The sequence below is a fragment of the Mycteria americana genome, chromosome 4, assembly GCF_035582795.1.
Source record: "Mycteria americana isolate JAX WOST 10 ecotype Jacksonville Zoo and Gardens chromosome 4, USCA_MyAme_1.0, whole genome shotgun sequence".
NCBI classification, from domain to species: Eukaryota; Metazoa; Chordata; class Aves; order Ciconiiformes; family Ciconiidae; genus Mycteria; species Mycteria americana.
The window spans coordinates 37,555,432-37,568,886 of NC_134368.1; the positions used below are offsets into that span (position 1 = coordinate 37,555,432).

The 13,455-nt window shown below is 39.6% G+C and overlaps 1 protein-coding gene across 4 annotated transcripts in view; it reads right to left on the reverse strand.

The window, feature by feature from the left end:
* The window catches only part of PRIMPOL (primase and DNA directed polymerase), a 27,192-nt gene continuing 13,737 nt past the window's right edge, over positions 1-13,455 (reverse strand). For 3 of the 4 annotated variants that reach the window (XM_075500228.1, XM_075500226.1, XM_075500225.1), the window contains 8 exons: positions 6,980-7,270; positions 5,101-5,263; positions 3,725-3,822; positions 3,270-3,356; positions 3,079-3,187; positions 1,844-1,926; positions 1,714-1,760; positions 1-675 (listed from right to left, as the gene is read on the reverse strand). In XM_075500228.1, coding sequence (XP_075356343.1) covers positions 370-675; positions 1,714-1,760; positions 1,844-1,926; positions 3,079-3,187; positions 3,270-3,356; positions 3,725-3,822; positions 5,101-5,263; positions 6,980-7,270 — 1,184 coding nt within the window. In that variant the 3' untranslated portion in view covers positions 1-369. The remainder of the gene's footprint in view (positions 676-1,713; positions 1,761-1,843; positions 1,927-3,078; positions 3,188-3,269; positions 3,357-3,724; positions 3,823-5,100; positions 5,264-6,979; positions 7,271-13,455) is intronic. The other variant, XM_075500229.1, reaches the window with a different exon arrangement.

Here is a 13,455-nt window from a genome sequence, read left to right on the forward strand (position 1 = left end):
ATAATTTCCTCCCAGTTCTGGAAGTAAAGAAATCCATTTTACTTGGCTTATCAGTAGAACTTGGACATACAGCTAATAAAATAGAAACTGCACAGCAGCGAGTGTTAAAAGTGCTAAACTTGGAGCAGCTTTCCTGATGAGTTTTCAGTCCAGTATTCAGCCCCCGTGTAATCTTCCATGGTCTCCTCATGCTTGTTGAAGATTGTCCCATTGTGGGGATACTTGTTTGTTACTCAGTTCTTTGCCTTACAGCTCTGGAAGAGCGTTTTTGAACTACATCGCAGTATCTTTCACAGAAGGCATGCAATACGCACGTTGTGTTAAAGCAGGTTTCATTGCTAGTGGTCTGTGTGCTAGCCAAGTCTGGGGTTAGCTGCCTTCTTTATTGCAAGTGTCCTGTTTCCTTAAAGCTTCCAAAAGGACTTCATCAGGAATTTCTTCCATGGCATCATTCAGATTATCATTTGCAGCTTCAGCTAGTTCCACATCTTCAGTAGCTTCTAGGAAACAGGCATCATCGCTTGCATTGTCCCACTCACTATCTGACAACAGGAAGTCTTGAGACAAGCTTTTCTCCAGAGATACTGAGCTTTTTGACAAGTCTGATGCATTAGAATGAGGTTTTACTTTTTCTTCTGCATTCCCCCTTTCATCCATTAGTGCATAGTCTTCTTCCTTTCAGAAACAAGAATACTATTTATTCCATATGACAATGGTCTTCATACCTTTAACTGCTCTGATCTGAAAGTTTGAAACTTGTACTGTCACATATAACGGATGCTATAGAAAGCTGGCCAACAAGACAGACTTTCCAGGAGGTTACTTTATAGCCACACTACCCAGTGGAAGCCTATTTTAATAGGAATAGGAATCTGCTGTTTTTCTAGCAAACCACAAGTAGTCTGTCGTATACAGCTTCTTAAAATAATACAAGGTTAAAACTAATTTTAGTGTCTGTTTAAAGATACTGTCAGGATCTGAAAATGCATTTAAATTACACTTTCTGTGAAATAACACTAGTAGCTATTGATGATTGAGCTGCTTAAGTAGAGCTTAATGTGCCGTTCTGCAGTATGAAATTTAAAAGTGTAAAGTGTAGATTTAAAAGGTGCGAAGATGCCAACTCTTATTGCCTACTCAGTGGAAAAACTATTATGTTCAGGGCTTAGAATCTAGGTGCAGTATCCAGTTGGTTTAAATATTCTGCCTGTGTGGGTAAACATAACTGCTTTAATACACTAAAATGGAGTTAAATGAACTTCAAATTTGAGAGTCACTGACTTAAATTTGACTCTGACTCAAGTGTTCCAGGAGCACTTCTATTTTAGCTGGCCCAGCATGAAGTCAAACATGCACAGCAGAGCTTAACTGGGGCAGTTTTTCCATTCTGCACCCGTAGTGGTCTTGTGGTTTATGCACTGGGAACTGCTGTTCAGACCAAAACAGAAGAAAATCTTTACTCCCAGGTGAAGTTAGGCTATTCCAGTAATAGCTTTATCTCTGCTGACAGTTTTTGTGCTAGATCTGCTGCTGGAGAACTTAAAAATGAATATATGGAGCTACCACACCAGCACAGGTGGTCCGGAGAGCTATTCTGTATCAGTGTAACTACTGTATGGAGCTCAACAGACTGCGTTAGTGGGCATTTTCAATGACTTCCAGAGGCAGCTTTACACACAAGAGCTTTAGCATATCGATAGGACAAAAACATACCTCTTTGAAAAGAAAAGGGAGACATATCCGAGGTGGTAATGGAAAACCTAAATCAAATATATGGCATTAAGTAAAGTTAACATTCAAAAAAGTATTAAATATAATTGCTTTGAAATCACAGAATACGTACTTTGTGATTTGAAGTTTTTTTCTCTGCAGACTGGATCGTGACACTTTTGATACCAGATTTCCTTCTTTAGATCTACCAGAATCCTAAGAATGAAATAATTTAGTTTTTAGTAACAGTACATGAATGAAGTGAATGCACACAGTAGGAAACTCTGACACGAAATGAACAGATTTTGTTTGTCCCCATCTGTGGATATTGCTTTCATACTCTGATGTAATTATTACATACTGGTTTTGTACAGTCTGTTATTTTTTCAATAAATTTCAGGCTTCTTAAGTTAAAAATATATTTATTTTAAGACTAACATTCAAAAGTGAAATTAGTTAACTTCATTACATTAAGCTTGGAAGAAAAAGTCATTAAAGTAATGGGACCTAACTATAACATAAGATTTTGTTGCTGCTGCTGTTACAGATAATTTCATTATAAAAGCCAGATGAAATCACTATTTCCTGTCAACTAAGTAGACAACCCAGCTTTTTCAGCTGTGCTTTAGAAACACCAAGCTTCAAGCAACTTGCTTGAGAAACACCAAGTTCATCTAGTGGCTGTGGGGGATTTTTTTTATACCTGTATTTCTCAAAAACACATTCCTTATCTTTCAGTTATTTTAAATGTTATGTACAATTATTTTTCAGTTAAAATATTTCTACTAGTGATATATTGCAATTCTAATGTCATCTAAAAAACCTGACTTTCCAACACAAAATTGCTAGAACTGTAAGAAGTCCGAGTCCTTGTTAGAGTCACTAGCAAAACTCATCTTGACTGAAGTGGTGGCAGGAGTTACCTTTGTCATTTGAATAACATAAGGATGTAATTTAAGATGCACTGTAAATGCATTGAAAAGGGTCTGTTTTCTTTATCTTATTTCTGATTGCTCAGCTTCCTAGCTAAGAAGCATCAAAGCGTAGTACCACTCAATAGCTTTAACATACTCTGACTTGTATGGTAGCATCTTTAGGCATGTATTTTAAATAGCATTAAAATTACTTCATAGAGATATTAGAAACACAAGTTCAGTTATCACAAAGTAAATTGGGGGGGGAGGTTTGTGGGGTTTTTTTGTTGGTTTTTTTTTTTTTTTTAAAAGCATTGTATCCCCATACATACATCCCCATATCCCCAATTGTAACAGGTGCTGATTCTATCCATACAAGTTTTTCAGCATTTTTATAGAATAACAGTTGAGCAGAAAAGAAAGCTGTTTGAAAGTGAATAGTGAAAGAACATACATTATGTTGTTACTTTTGTGAGCTCTTCCAATATTTTCACACCAACGGTAACCAGAAATATCATATACAAGTATTTCTTCCAGAGAGAAGTAATTCCATTGCCGTATCCCTGGGTGGGGGGAGGGAATTAATTAATTCTTTAAAAATACTGCTGCAGAATACTCATTTGTAAATAGCAAAGTGGTCTTTACCTCCTTGCACCCCATCTTTATTAACCAAAGAACGAACAAAATAATCAATTTCTGGATATGGTGAATCCTGATAACCTTCCACAGAATCTGTTAAAACAAAAACCACAGATACATACCGTTACTGGTTTTGTCATTGTAATATGTAATTGTTACACATTATATATAGACCACAGACAGAAAATGTATGTCAGTCACACCAAATGGTTAAATAAAACCAGGGATAAATCCAGTATTAATTTCCTGTAGATCTTTAAAGTATGACAGCTATGGGAGCTGGAGAGCAGGGTAAATGGCATTCAAGTGCTGCAGAGCATCCTTCAATACAGCTGTGCTCTGCTTCCTGCAGAAAGCTAGCTGAACAAAAGCTCTCCTAGAGGTTATCAGGTGTGTAAGTCACAATACATCGAATTTAAGAGTACTTTTTTTTCCTATACAGTAGAAGAGGCTTGAGGTACCTCTACTGCTTCTGGTAGTTGTACTGTTTAAAACAGCAGACGTTTTTCTCTCCTGCTCTGAAAAGCCAGATGACAGGACTTGTGTGTCATCCTTCACTCTGAAGAAAAGAGAGAATACAAAGGAAAACCTGTGATTCTTACAGCACAACATAGTATGGTATAACATACTGTAACGTAACATAGTGTGTCATGACATAACATAGTCCTGGGCTGTCATCTCTAGGTGGCCCTGCTGGAGCAGAGGGTTGGACCAGCTGACTTCCAGAGGTCCCTGCCAACTTCAGCCATCCTGTGATTCTGTATGCTACCTTTCACTATCCCTATAGCACTTCTCATTTTGACAGTTTCCTCTGACTTACACTAGCAGAGGGCAGGGTTTCCTCCTTCAGAACAGCAAAATTTGATTCCTGACAAAATGACCCAGCCATTTAAAGACTGCTGGGCCACACTCAGTCTGGTCCATGGCAGTATTTGCTCTAGATGTAATATTTATGCGTGTATACCCTTTGAAAGGTTTAAACCTTTTTTTGTTTTGCTTTCTGCAATGAATTGCTTTTCCTTGCCATATTACTAGCTGGAAGCCAGATGATCACAGAAGACTAAATTCAACACAGCAGAATTTCTCATCCATATTTATGACAGGCTCAGCTATGATCTGGATACACTACACAGTGTATGCTACAGGGCTACTGGCATCGGTTCAAGGCAATAAACATTTCAGGATATAAAAATTGAAGTCACAACAAATATATGCTTGTAATAAAAATATTATATATAATATCATACAGATGGATGTACCATTTTAACTGTTCTGCTGCAGTAATGATTAGAATCATCTTAAGATACAGTCAGTGCAGGACAAGAAATATCAGCGGTTTAGGTTAGATACAGAAAACTTGATTATTACACGTACCAGTATCCAGCCGAAAGAGGTATCTGTACCAAATGGGAAATCTGGTATGCAAGTAAAAATCCTTTTTATTTTTTTATCATACTTTGGAAAATATTTGACTCTTCATATTTAATTGACTGGGAATCTGCAATTTTTCCTTTCAGAACTATATAGAATCCGACCAAACTTAATAATGGTTACATTTCACCATTTTGAGTGTGTATAGAGAAATGAGGCACAACTCAGAAGCCATACCACATGTTCTGTGTTCTTTAAACATTTGAAGGTAAGGGTAAAAAAAAAAGTCCCAAGAAATTTTTTCTTCAAAACCAAGGAATTCTACTGGAAGCTCCTAAATTACACTGTAACAATGTTCATGGAACAACTGCCCATCAATAGTAATTATTCATAACCGCTGCAGGAGAAAAATCACGGAAATATGTATTTTAAAATATTTTAAATTCCACCAGAACTAAACAATTACCTAATGTTGCAGATCAAAGAGGAAAGAAAATATGCTTCTTCCAAGGAAATATTCTCTTCACAGTTAGGGACAAACTTATTATCCTCTGCTATCTTCAGAATCACATTTTTTCCTGCTTTTGATGATTTATACATCCGGAAATTTCTATTCCTTGTATAAACTCCTACAGGAAAACAAATATTTCTTAACATAACAATGCTGGCTAGGATTTAAGGTACTTAGTACTTGTAAATTAAACCATTTTCCTTAGACCCAGCTAAGGGTCTGAGGAATGGACAAAAACTCTTACTGACTTCAGCTCACCGCCCATAGAAAGAATGCAACAAAGCAAGATCATGCACACATGCACATTTTTATGTTCTAGAAGAATTAAGACAAACACTCAACACCTCTGCATAGGCATTTTAAACCTTTTGAGATTACAATTGCTAAAAGTTTCTTTCAATATAAAAAAATGATGCTTTCACATTAACTTTGTGAAATACAGCCGAGCATAAAAAGCTACACAATTATTTTAACCAGCAAGTACTTCATACTCATCAAACTTCCCGGGTTTTGCATATCAGACACCATGTGGCTGTAGTACACAGTGAAGTATGTACCGGGAAAATGTAATTCCTATCTCAAAAACAAACAATAAAAAAACCCAAACAGGTATTGTAAGCACCTAATCTGTCTGAGAAAGTATTGAGGAGGTGGGTGCTTTATTTGTGGGGTACATTTAATTTTCATGAAGACAAAGAAATTAGAAGATCTCATACAACAAGAATGTCACATCCCTTTCTATCACTGCAGCCTCATGGGTAACTCAGTATTCCAGCTGTTTTGATTTTAGACTTCCAGTTTTGAGATAATGTGCGTAACATAAATATTGAGGATGGTTGATTTTTGGGGACTAACATCAAATTCTTAAATGGTGAAGTGAAAGAGTAAACAATTTGGTTTTCTTTAATTTCCATTCACAAGTATGCTTGAAAGAATTTTGAACAGTAGGTGCAAAGTAAGCCGCCTGAATCAGTAATGGAGAAGCCTAATACAGAACCAACTTCGGGATTATGTTTCAACAAATCAGACATACTGAAGAGGCCAGCAATAAAAGTGATCCCGATTTCCATGAGAAGAATTTGAAGAAGTGGGGGTTCTTCAGAGAAGTCAGAGAAAAAAACCATGATAAGCAGTCCTCAAGCACATAAAACACTGCTATACAAAAGCGTGCTAAGCTATTTTCATTTCACTGAGATGGGGCAAAAAGCAGAGAAACCAGATACAGGGATGGAGAAGGGTGGAACTTTCAAACTTTAGTTTGACTATGGGTGTTGTGCTCCCAGAGATGTTTAACATTTTAATACCATGAACAGGCTAAGCACAACTGGGGCATGAAGTGCCCAACCCCAAATTTCTATTATTAAAACCTAACAACTGCCATTCCGAACAGGGGAAGAAGGCTCAGTTCATACATACAGTACAATACAGAAGGCCACACCTGTGAGACTTCTTCCATAATTAAGCAACTTCTAATTCAACTGAAATGACAAAAATGCAATATATACTATCCTCTTTTAATCCAAATAGGAGCACTAAGTCCTTAGGAATAAAATTAATTAGAGAGTCTTGTGTGGCAAGAGTTTCTTCAAACTTCAGAACAAAATAATTAAATGTAATGTAAGAAGTTCCATGTACCAAGAATCTGAGGCTCCTTCAAAGTACAGCATTTATGATCACAGTTTCAGCACATATTGTATTTGATTTAAATTCTCACTGTAAGGACAACAATAAGAACACTGTGGTTCTTATTGTCTGTAATCAAAGATTAAGGAACATCTCATTTCTTAACCTTTGTTGCATCCCGAAGAGGTTTAAAATCACTTATTTTATTTACCTAGATCCACAAAAAGTTGCTTGTCTCCTTCTTTATCATTTACTATTAGAAAGGAAAATTCCGAATTTTCTCCCTGGTGTGATGTTTCCGTATCCTTTGTTTTGCGAGCAATGGCTGGCCAGTCTTTGGAAGCATCTTCAACGGCTGTGAGGTTTGTAAAAGAATCATCTAATCCAACTGCTTCTGCAGAACAATGGAAAACATGTCCTGCTCCTTCTTCTGGAATCACAACAGCAGCTTTACTCTCCATTAACCTTATGGCAGGCTGCAAAATGGCTCTTACAAAGTTACCTTAAAAACAAACAAACAAAAAGACCCCTAAAGCAGGTAACATCATTTATGAATCAAGAAAGAACTTAACAGTTCCTGTGCAAACATTTTTCAAAACAGCCAAGATGGAAGTGGTTGGAGTTTGGAGGGGGTTTTTCCCCTTCTGGATTTAAAAAAAAAAAAAAAAAAAAAAATCTTTTTGACCAGCCCAGTGCACAAAATGGTTCTGGTTAGTAACTAAGAAACCCATGCCTGGCAAGAGGTTTTACTAAACTTTTTTTTTTAAACACGAGAAAATAAACATTTGTGCATATACTAATTGTATCATACAGCCACAATCTTCCCGTTTGCAATTCTACCACTGAGAACAGAGAGAACTGAGAAGCGAATTGACTTGGCAATCACCTCATTAGAAATTAAGACAACATAACGAAACAGAAATGCATAGGCTGTCACCATAATTTCCCAAACTAAATTCAAAGGCCCAGATAAAAGTGCAAAATTGAAATAAATGTCTTTTGTATCTTTCAGAAGAATTTCTTCTACCCATCACAACGTCTGTACCATTGCAGTTATTAAAGCCTCTGACAGACAAGATCTCAAGCTGCTCCCCATGTTTGGAGCACAAATGATCTTGACTTAATGATTAATACGAGGAAGACTTTTGCACTGAAATTTCTGTGAACATGAATTTTCCAACTAAAATGTCAGAAATTTACTGAACAAGTTCAGTTTGGGTCTTCATGCTAGCTTAGGAGGAACATTTCTGCATATTAACTAGGCTGTTAACAGTAAGACTTATTCCAATGCTTAATGTAGGACCACTTCGTTAATGACAGTGGTATCAAAAAATTAGTCAAGGTCCTTTATAAAATGTAGTTTGATTTAATGTTCCAAGTACCACTTAGTGAAACTCTTGAATACATGAATAAAGCATTCATATAGCTTTGCTATTACACAACTTATTTTTTTATCCAACCATAGGTAGTTTTTAAATAATTAGCTGAATATTTTTGCAGTAGTTAATGCAGTAGTATGTGATGACATTAACAAGCTCTGATTTAGGATTCTGAAGAGCTTGTGATTGTCCCTCTCACTACTGCTTTCCCTAATTCTACTTTCAGAATAATTAAAAAGGTTTACTTGCAGCTTCACAATATATTAACTGATGTAACAGTTTGACCAGGGCTTACTCGAACAACAAATTACTTTTGCAAAAGTATTTTGTAATGACTTTTCAAACTCCCAGTGTTGTAATCCAACTCCCACTGTACTCCAGGCTCTGCTAGATGGTAACCAAAGACAGACAGACAGACAAACAGAAACCATGGCCAGATTACTTGCAGGGAGAAAGAGGAGAATAAATACAGATGTGGAAGAATAACTACGAAGTGGGAGGAATACTGGCAAGAAGGAGTCTGCAGGTGAAGCTGTTGGTTGAAGCTTCAAGGGGGAACCTGAAAGAATGTGAAAAATAGGTCCTCCTATGCTACGTATCAGCAGAATGACTCAGTGTATCGACCATTAATATCACTGTCCTCATAATTCATTACAGGACTACTAAGGCATACAAATGATTCACAGTCATAGACAGCATTTCAACCCCGTATGTTCAAATATGCACACAGAATTTCTTAGGTTTATAACAATAGTTACTTTGATCTTCAGTTCAGGGAGAAAATGTACCTATTTCAGAACTGAAGTTCATTTCAATTACCATAAAAGTTAAAGTATCTTTAAAAGTCCTGGTTGACCACTTCCTTTTTTTGTGTGTGTAATTAAGTAACAATCACTCTGGCGTCAAATAGCAAGGTTTTTGTCAGTGAGAGATTATTTTGGGAGTTAGTTCTTTATCATTCACACACACCTTTGGTTTCTCTCTTCCCATTTCTTCCAACAGGTCAGACGTGGGAACCAAACCTTGCATTTCACACTTTTGATCCTTGACTGTATTTTGTAGATTGGAGATTTGTCAACTGTGTAGATCAATGTAAACTCATGGATCTCCACACCTTTCCTGTGGACCTACATGATCTCCTGTGCTTTCTTACGTGAGCTATGAACTCAGTCCCTGTATTTGAATTCTAACTAGTAACTAATTCCAAATATTATATACTAAATGTTTTTAATCACATTTCATTTTAAGCCCGTGAACTTTGTGCATGACTCCTGACATAAAATGGTTATGAAACAATATCATCCAAGATGCAATAGTTCATATTCTAGTTTATCCCACATAAATACCGCTAACTCATCTTGAAGTAATTCTTATCAGACAGAACACCACAATGACGAATTTTTAAAAAAGACAAAAATTGAATGCGTCTGAAAAAGATAATAACCCTTTTAAGTTTAGCATTAGACAAAATCTTTCCATCACCTCAAAGAATATATATATTTTCAGATAGATTCTGTGAAATTACTTTGTGGTTTAGCCTCAGTCAGCAACCAAGCACGACAAAGCCACTCGCTCACCCTCCCTGCCCCAGTGGGGTGAGGGAGAGAATCTGAAAAGCAGAAGTAAGAAAATTTGTGGGTTGCAATAAGAACAGTTCAATAATTGAAATAAAATAAAATAATAATAATAATTGTAATGAAAAGGAAAACAATGAGAGAGAGAGAGGAACCAAACCCAAGGAAAAACAAGTGATGCAACCGCTCACCACCTGCTGACTGACACCCAGCCAGTCCCCGAGCAGCAATTGCTGCCCCCGGCCAGATCCCCCCAGTTTCTATACTGAGCATGACATCATATGGTATGGAATAGCCCTTTGGCCAGTCTGGGTCAGCTGTCCTGGCTGTGCCCCCTCCCAGCTTCTTGTGCACCCGGCAGAGCATGGGAAGCTGAAAAGTCCTTGACTAGTGTAAGCACTGCTCAGCAACAACTAAAACATCAGTGTATTATCAACATTATTCTCATACTAAATCCAAAACACAGCACTATAGCAGCTACTAGGAAGAAAATTAACTCTATCCCAGCTGAAACCAGGACAGTATCCTCCCCTTATTCTATACCATCTATGTCATACCCAGGTTCTACCCTTTCCAATGCATTCCAGTTAATCACCACCGCTTTTTCTGTCTTTTGATATATACACACAGATATCATTCCCTTAGTCTATGTGTGATCCCTCTAAAATGTCCATTGAGTTCATTTAGTCCATGACTTTGGGCTCCATCTGTCATAACAGTCTTTCAGGGCAGGAGAGATGGTGTGTGGTGATGGATTGTTGCATGTTGAAGGCAGTTCTGGTTCCATCACTGCTGCACTTTGCTCAGTTTCATCAAAGTTCATTCTTCATTAATCTGGATGATTCTTACTGTGATACTGTTGATACAGCATATAGCAACCAGAAAAGTGATGATACGGTATTATATAGCAATTAACATCATACCATTCAGTTCATTGGCTATTTTCACCCAAAATCAAATCCTCTTGAGGTACACAGCGGACTTGCCCATCCTTCCACATTACCCACCAAGTGCACCCAGGTCCTTGAGCAAAAGCAATCCTACAAATGGGTTTTCCTTTGCCCGAGGCAGGAATAACCCAGACTGTCTTCCCCAGCATATTTTTTACATGCACTACAGGGACTTTATCCCCTTCTACAGTACATAAAAGTTTTGATTGGGCAGGGCCAACTCGACTGGCAGATCCCCCAGTGTTGACTAACCAGGTGGCGTTCGCTAAATGTGTATCCCAGTGTTTAAACGTCCCAGCACCCATTGCTCTCAGTGTAGTCTTTAACAGTCCATTGTATCGTTCGATTTTCCCAGAGGCTGGTGCATGACAGGGGATGTGATGTACCCACTCAATGCCGTGCTCTTTGGCCCAGGTGTCTATGAGGTTGTTTCAGAAACGAGTCCTGTTGTCTGACTCAATTCACTCTGGGGTGCAATGTCACCATAGGACTTGCTTTTCAAGGCCCAGGATAGTGTTCTGGGTGGTGGCATGGGGTATGTTTCCAGCCATCCAGTGGTTGCTTCCACCATGGTGACCACATGGTGCTTGCCTTGGCAGGTTTGTGGGAGTGTGATATAAGCAATCTGCCAGGCCTCCCCATATTTATATTTCAGCCATCGCCCTCCATACCACAGAGGCTTTAACCACTTGGCTTGTTTGACTGCAGCGCATGTTTCACATTCAAGGATAACCTGTGCAATAGTGTCCACGGTCAAGTCTGCCCCTTGATCATGAGCCCATCTATATGTTGCATCTCTTCCTTGATGGCCTGAGGTGTCATGGGCCCACCAAGCTATAAATAATTCACCCTTATGTTGCCAGTCCAGATCCACCTGAGCCACTTCAATCTTAGCAGCCTGACCCACCTGCTGGTTGTCTTGATGTTCTTCAGTGGCCTGACTCTTGGGTATATAAGCATCTACGTGATGTACTTTTACAACCAGGTTCTCTACCCAGGCAGCAATATCTTGCCACAGTGCGGCAGCCCAGATGGGTTTCCCTCTGTGCTGCCAGTTGTTCTGCTTCCATTGCTGCAACCACCCCCACAGGGCATTTGTCACCATCCATGAGTCAGTGTAAAGTACTGGCCACTTTTCTCGGTCAGCCATGTCTAAAGCCAGCTTGATGGCCTTTACTTCTGCAAATGGCTCGATTCACCTTCTCCTTCAGCAGTTTCTACAACTTGTCCTATAGGACTCCACACAGCAGCCTTCCATCTCCAATGCTTTCCTACAATATGACAGGACCCATCATTGAACAGGGCATATTGCTTCTCATTTTCTGGTAGTTTATTGTACAGTGGGGCCTCTTCAGCATGCATCACCTCCTCCTCTGGTGATATTCTGAAATCTTTGCCTTCTGGCCACTGCATGATCACTTCCAAGGTCCCTGCGTGACTGAGGCTTCCTATTTGAGCCCGTTGTGTGATCAGTGCGACCCACTTACTCCACTTAGCATCAGTTGCATGATGTGTAGAGGGGACCCTCCCTTTGAACATCCAGCCCAGCAGTGGCAGCCGGGGTGCCAGGAGCAGCCGTGCTTCAGTACCAACCACTTCCGAAGCAGCTTGAACTCCTTCAATATGCTGCCAATATCTCTTTCTCAGCTGGAGTATAGCGGGCCTTGGATCCTCTGTATCCCCAATTCCAAAACCCTAGGGGTCGACCTCGAGTCTCCCCTGGTGCTTTCTGCCAGAGGCTCCAGGTAGGGCCATTCTCCCCGGCTGCGGTGTAGAGCACACTTTTCACATCTTGTCCTGCCCAGACTGGCCCAAGGGCTACTGCATGAACTATCTTCCCTTTAATTTGTTCTAAGGCTTGTCATTGCTCAGGGCCCCATTTGAAATCGTTCTTCTTCTGGGTCACTTGATAGAGAAGGCTTACAATCAGACTGTAATTTGGAATATGCATTCTTCAAAAACCCACAACACCCAAGACAGCTTGTGTTTCCTTTTTGATAGTTGGTGGGGACATAGCTGTTATTTTGTTGATCACATCCACTGGGATCTGGCAGTGTCCATCGTGCCATTTTATTCCTAAAAAACTGGATCTCCTGTGCAGGTCCCTTGACCTTACTTCGTTTTATGGCAAAACCGGCCTTCAAAAGGATTTGGACTATTTTCTCCCTTTTCTCAAAAACTTCTTCTGCTGTATTGCCCCCACACAATGATGCCATCAATGTATTACAGGTATTACAGAGCTTCACCCTGTTCCAGTGCAGTCTGGATCAGTCCCTGGCAAATGGTGGGGCTGTGTTCCCACCTCTGGGGCAGTCGATTCCAGGTGTACTGGACGCCCCTCTAAGTGAAAGCAAACTGTGGCCTGCACTCTGCTGCCAAAGGGATTGAGAAAAACGCATTAGCAATATCAGCTGTGGCACACCACTTGGCTGCCTTTGACTCCAGTTCGTATTGAAGTTCTAGCATGTCCGGCACAGCAGCACTCAGCAGCAGCATGACTTCACTCAGGCCACGATAGTCTACTGTCAGTCTCCTCTCTCCATTAGACTTTCACACTGGCCATATGGGACTGTTAAAGGGTGAGCGAGTCTTGCTGATCACTCCTTGGCTCTCCAGTTGACAAATCAGCTCATGGATGGGAATCAGGGAGCCTCCGTTGGTGCGATATTGCCGCCGATGCACTGTTGTGGTAGCTATCGGCACCCATTGTTCTTTGACCCTCAGCAACCCCACAACAGAAGGGTCCTCCGAAAGACCCGGCAAGGTGGACAGCTGTTTAATTTC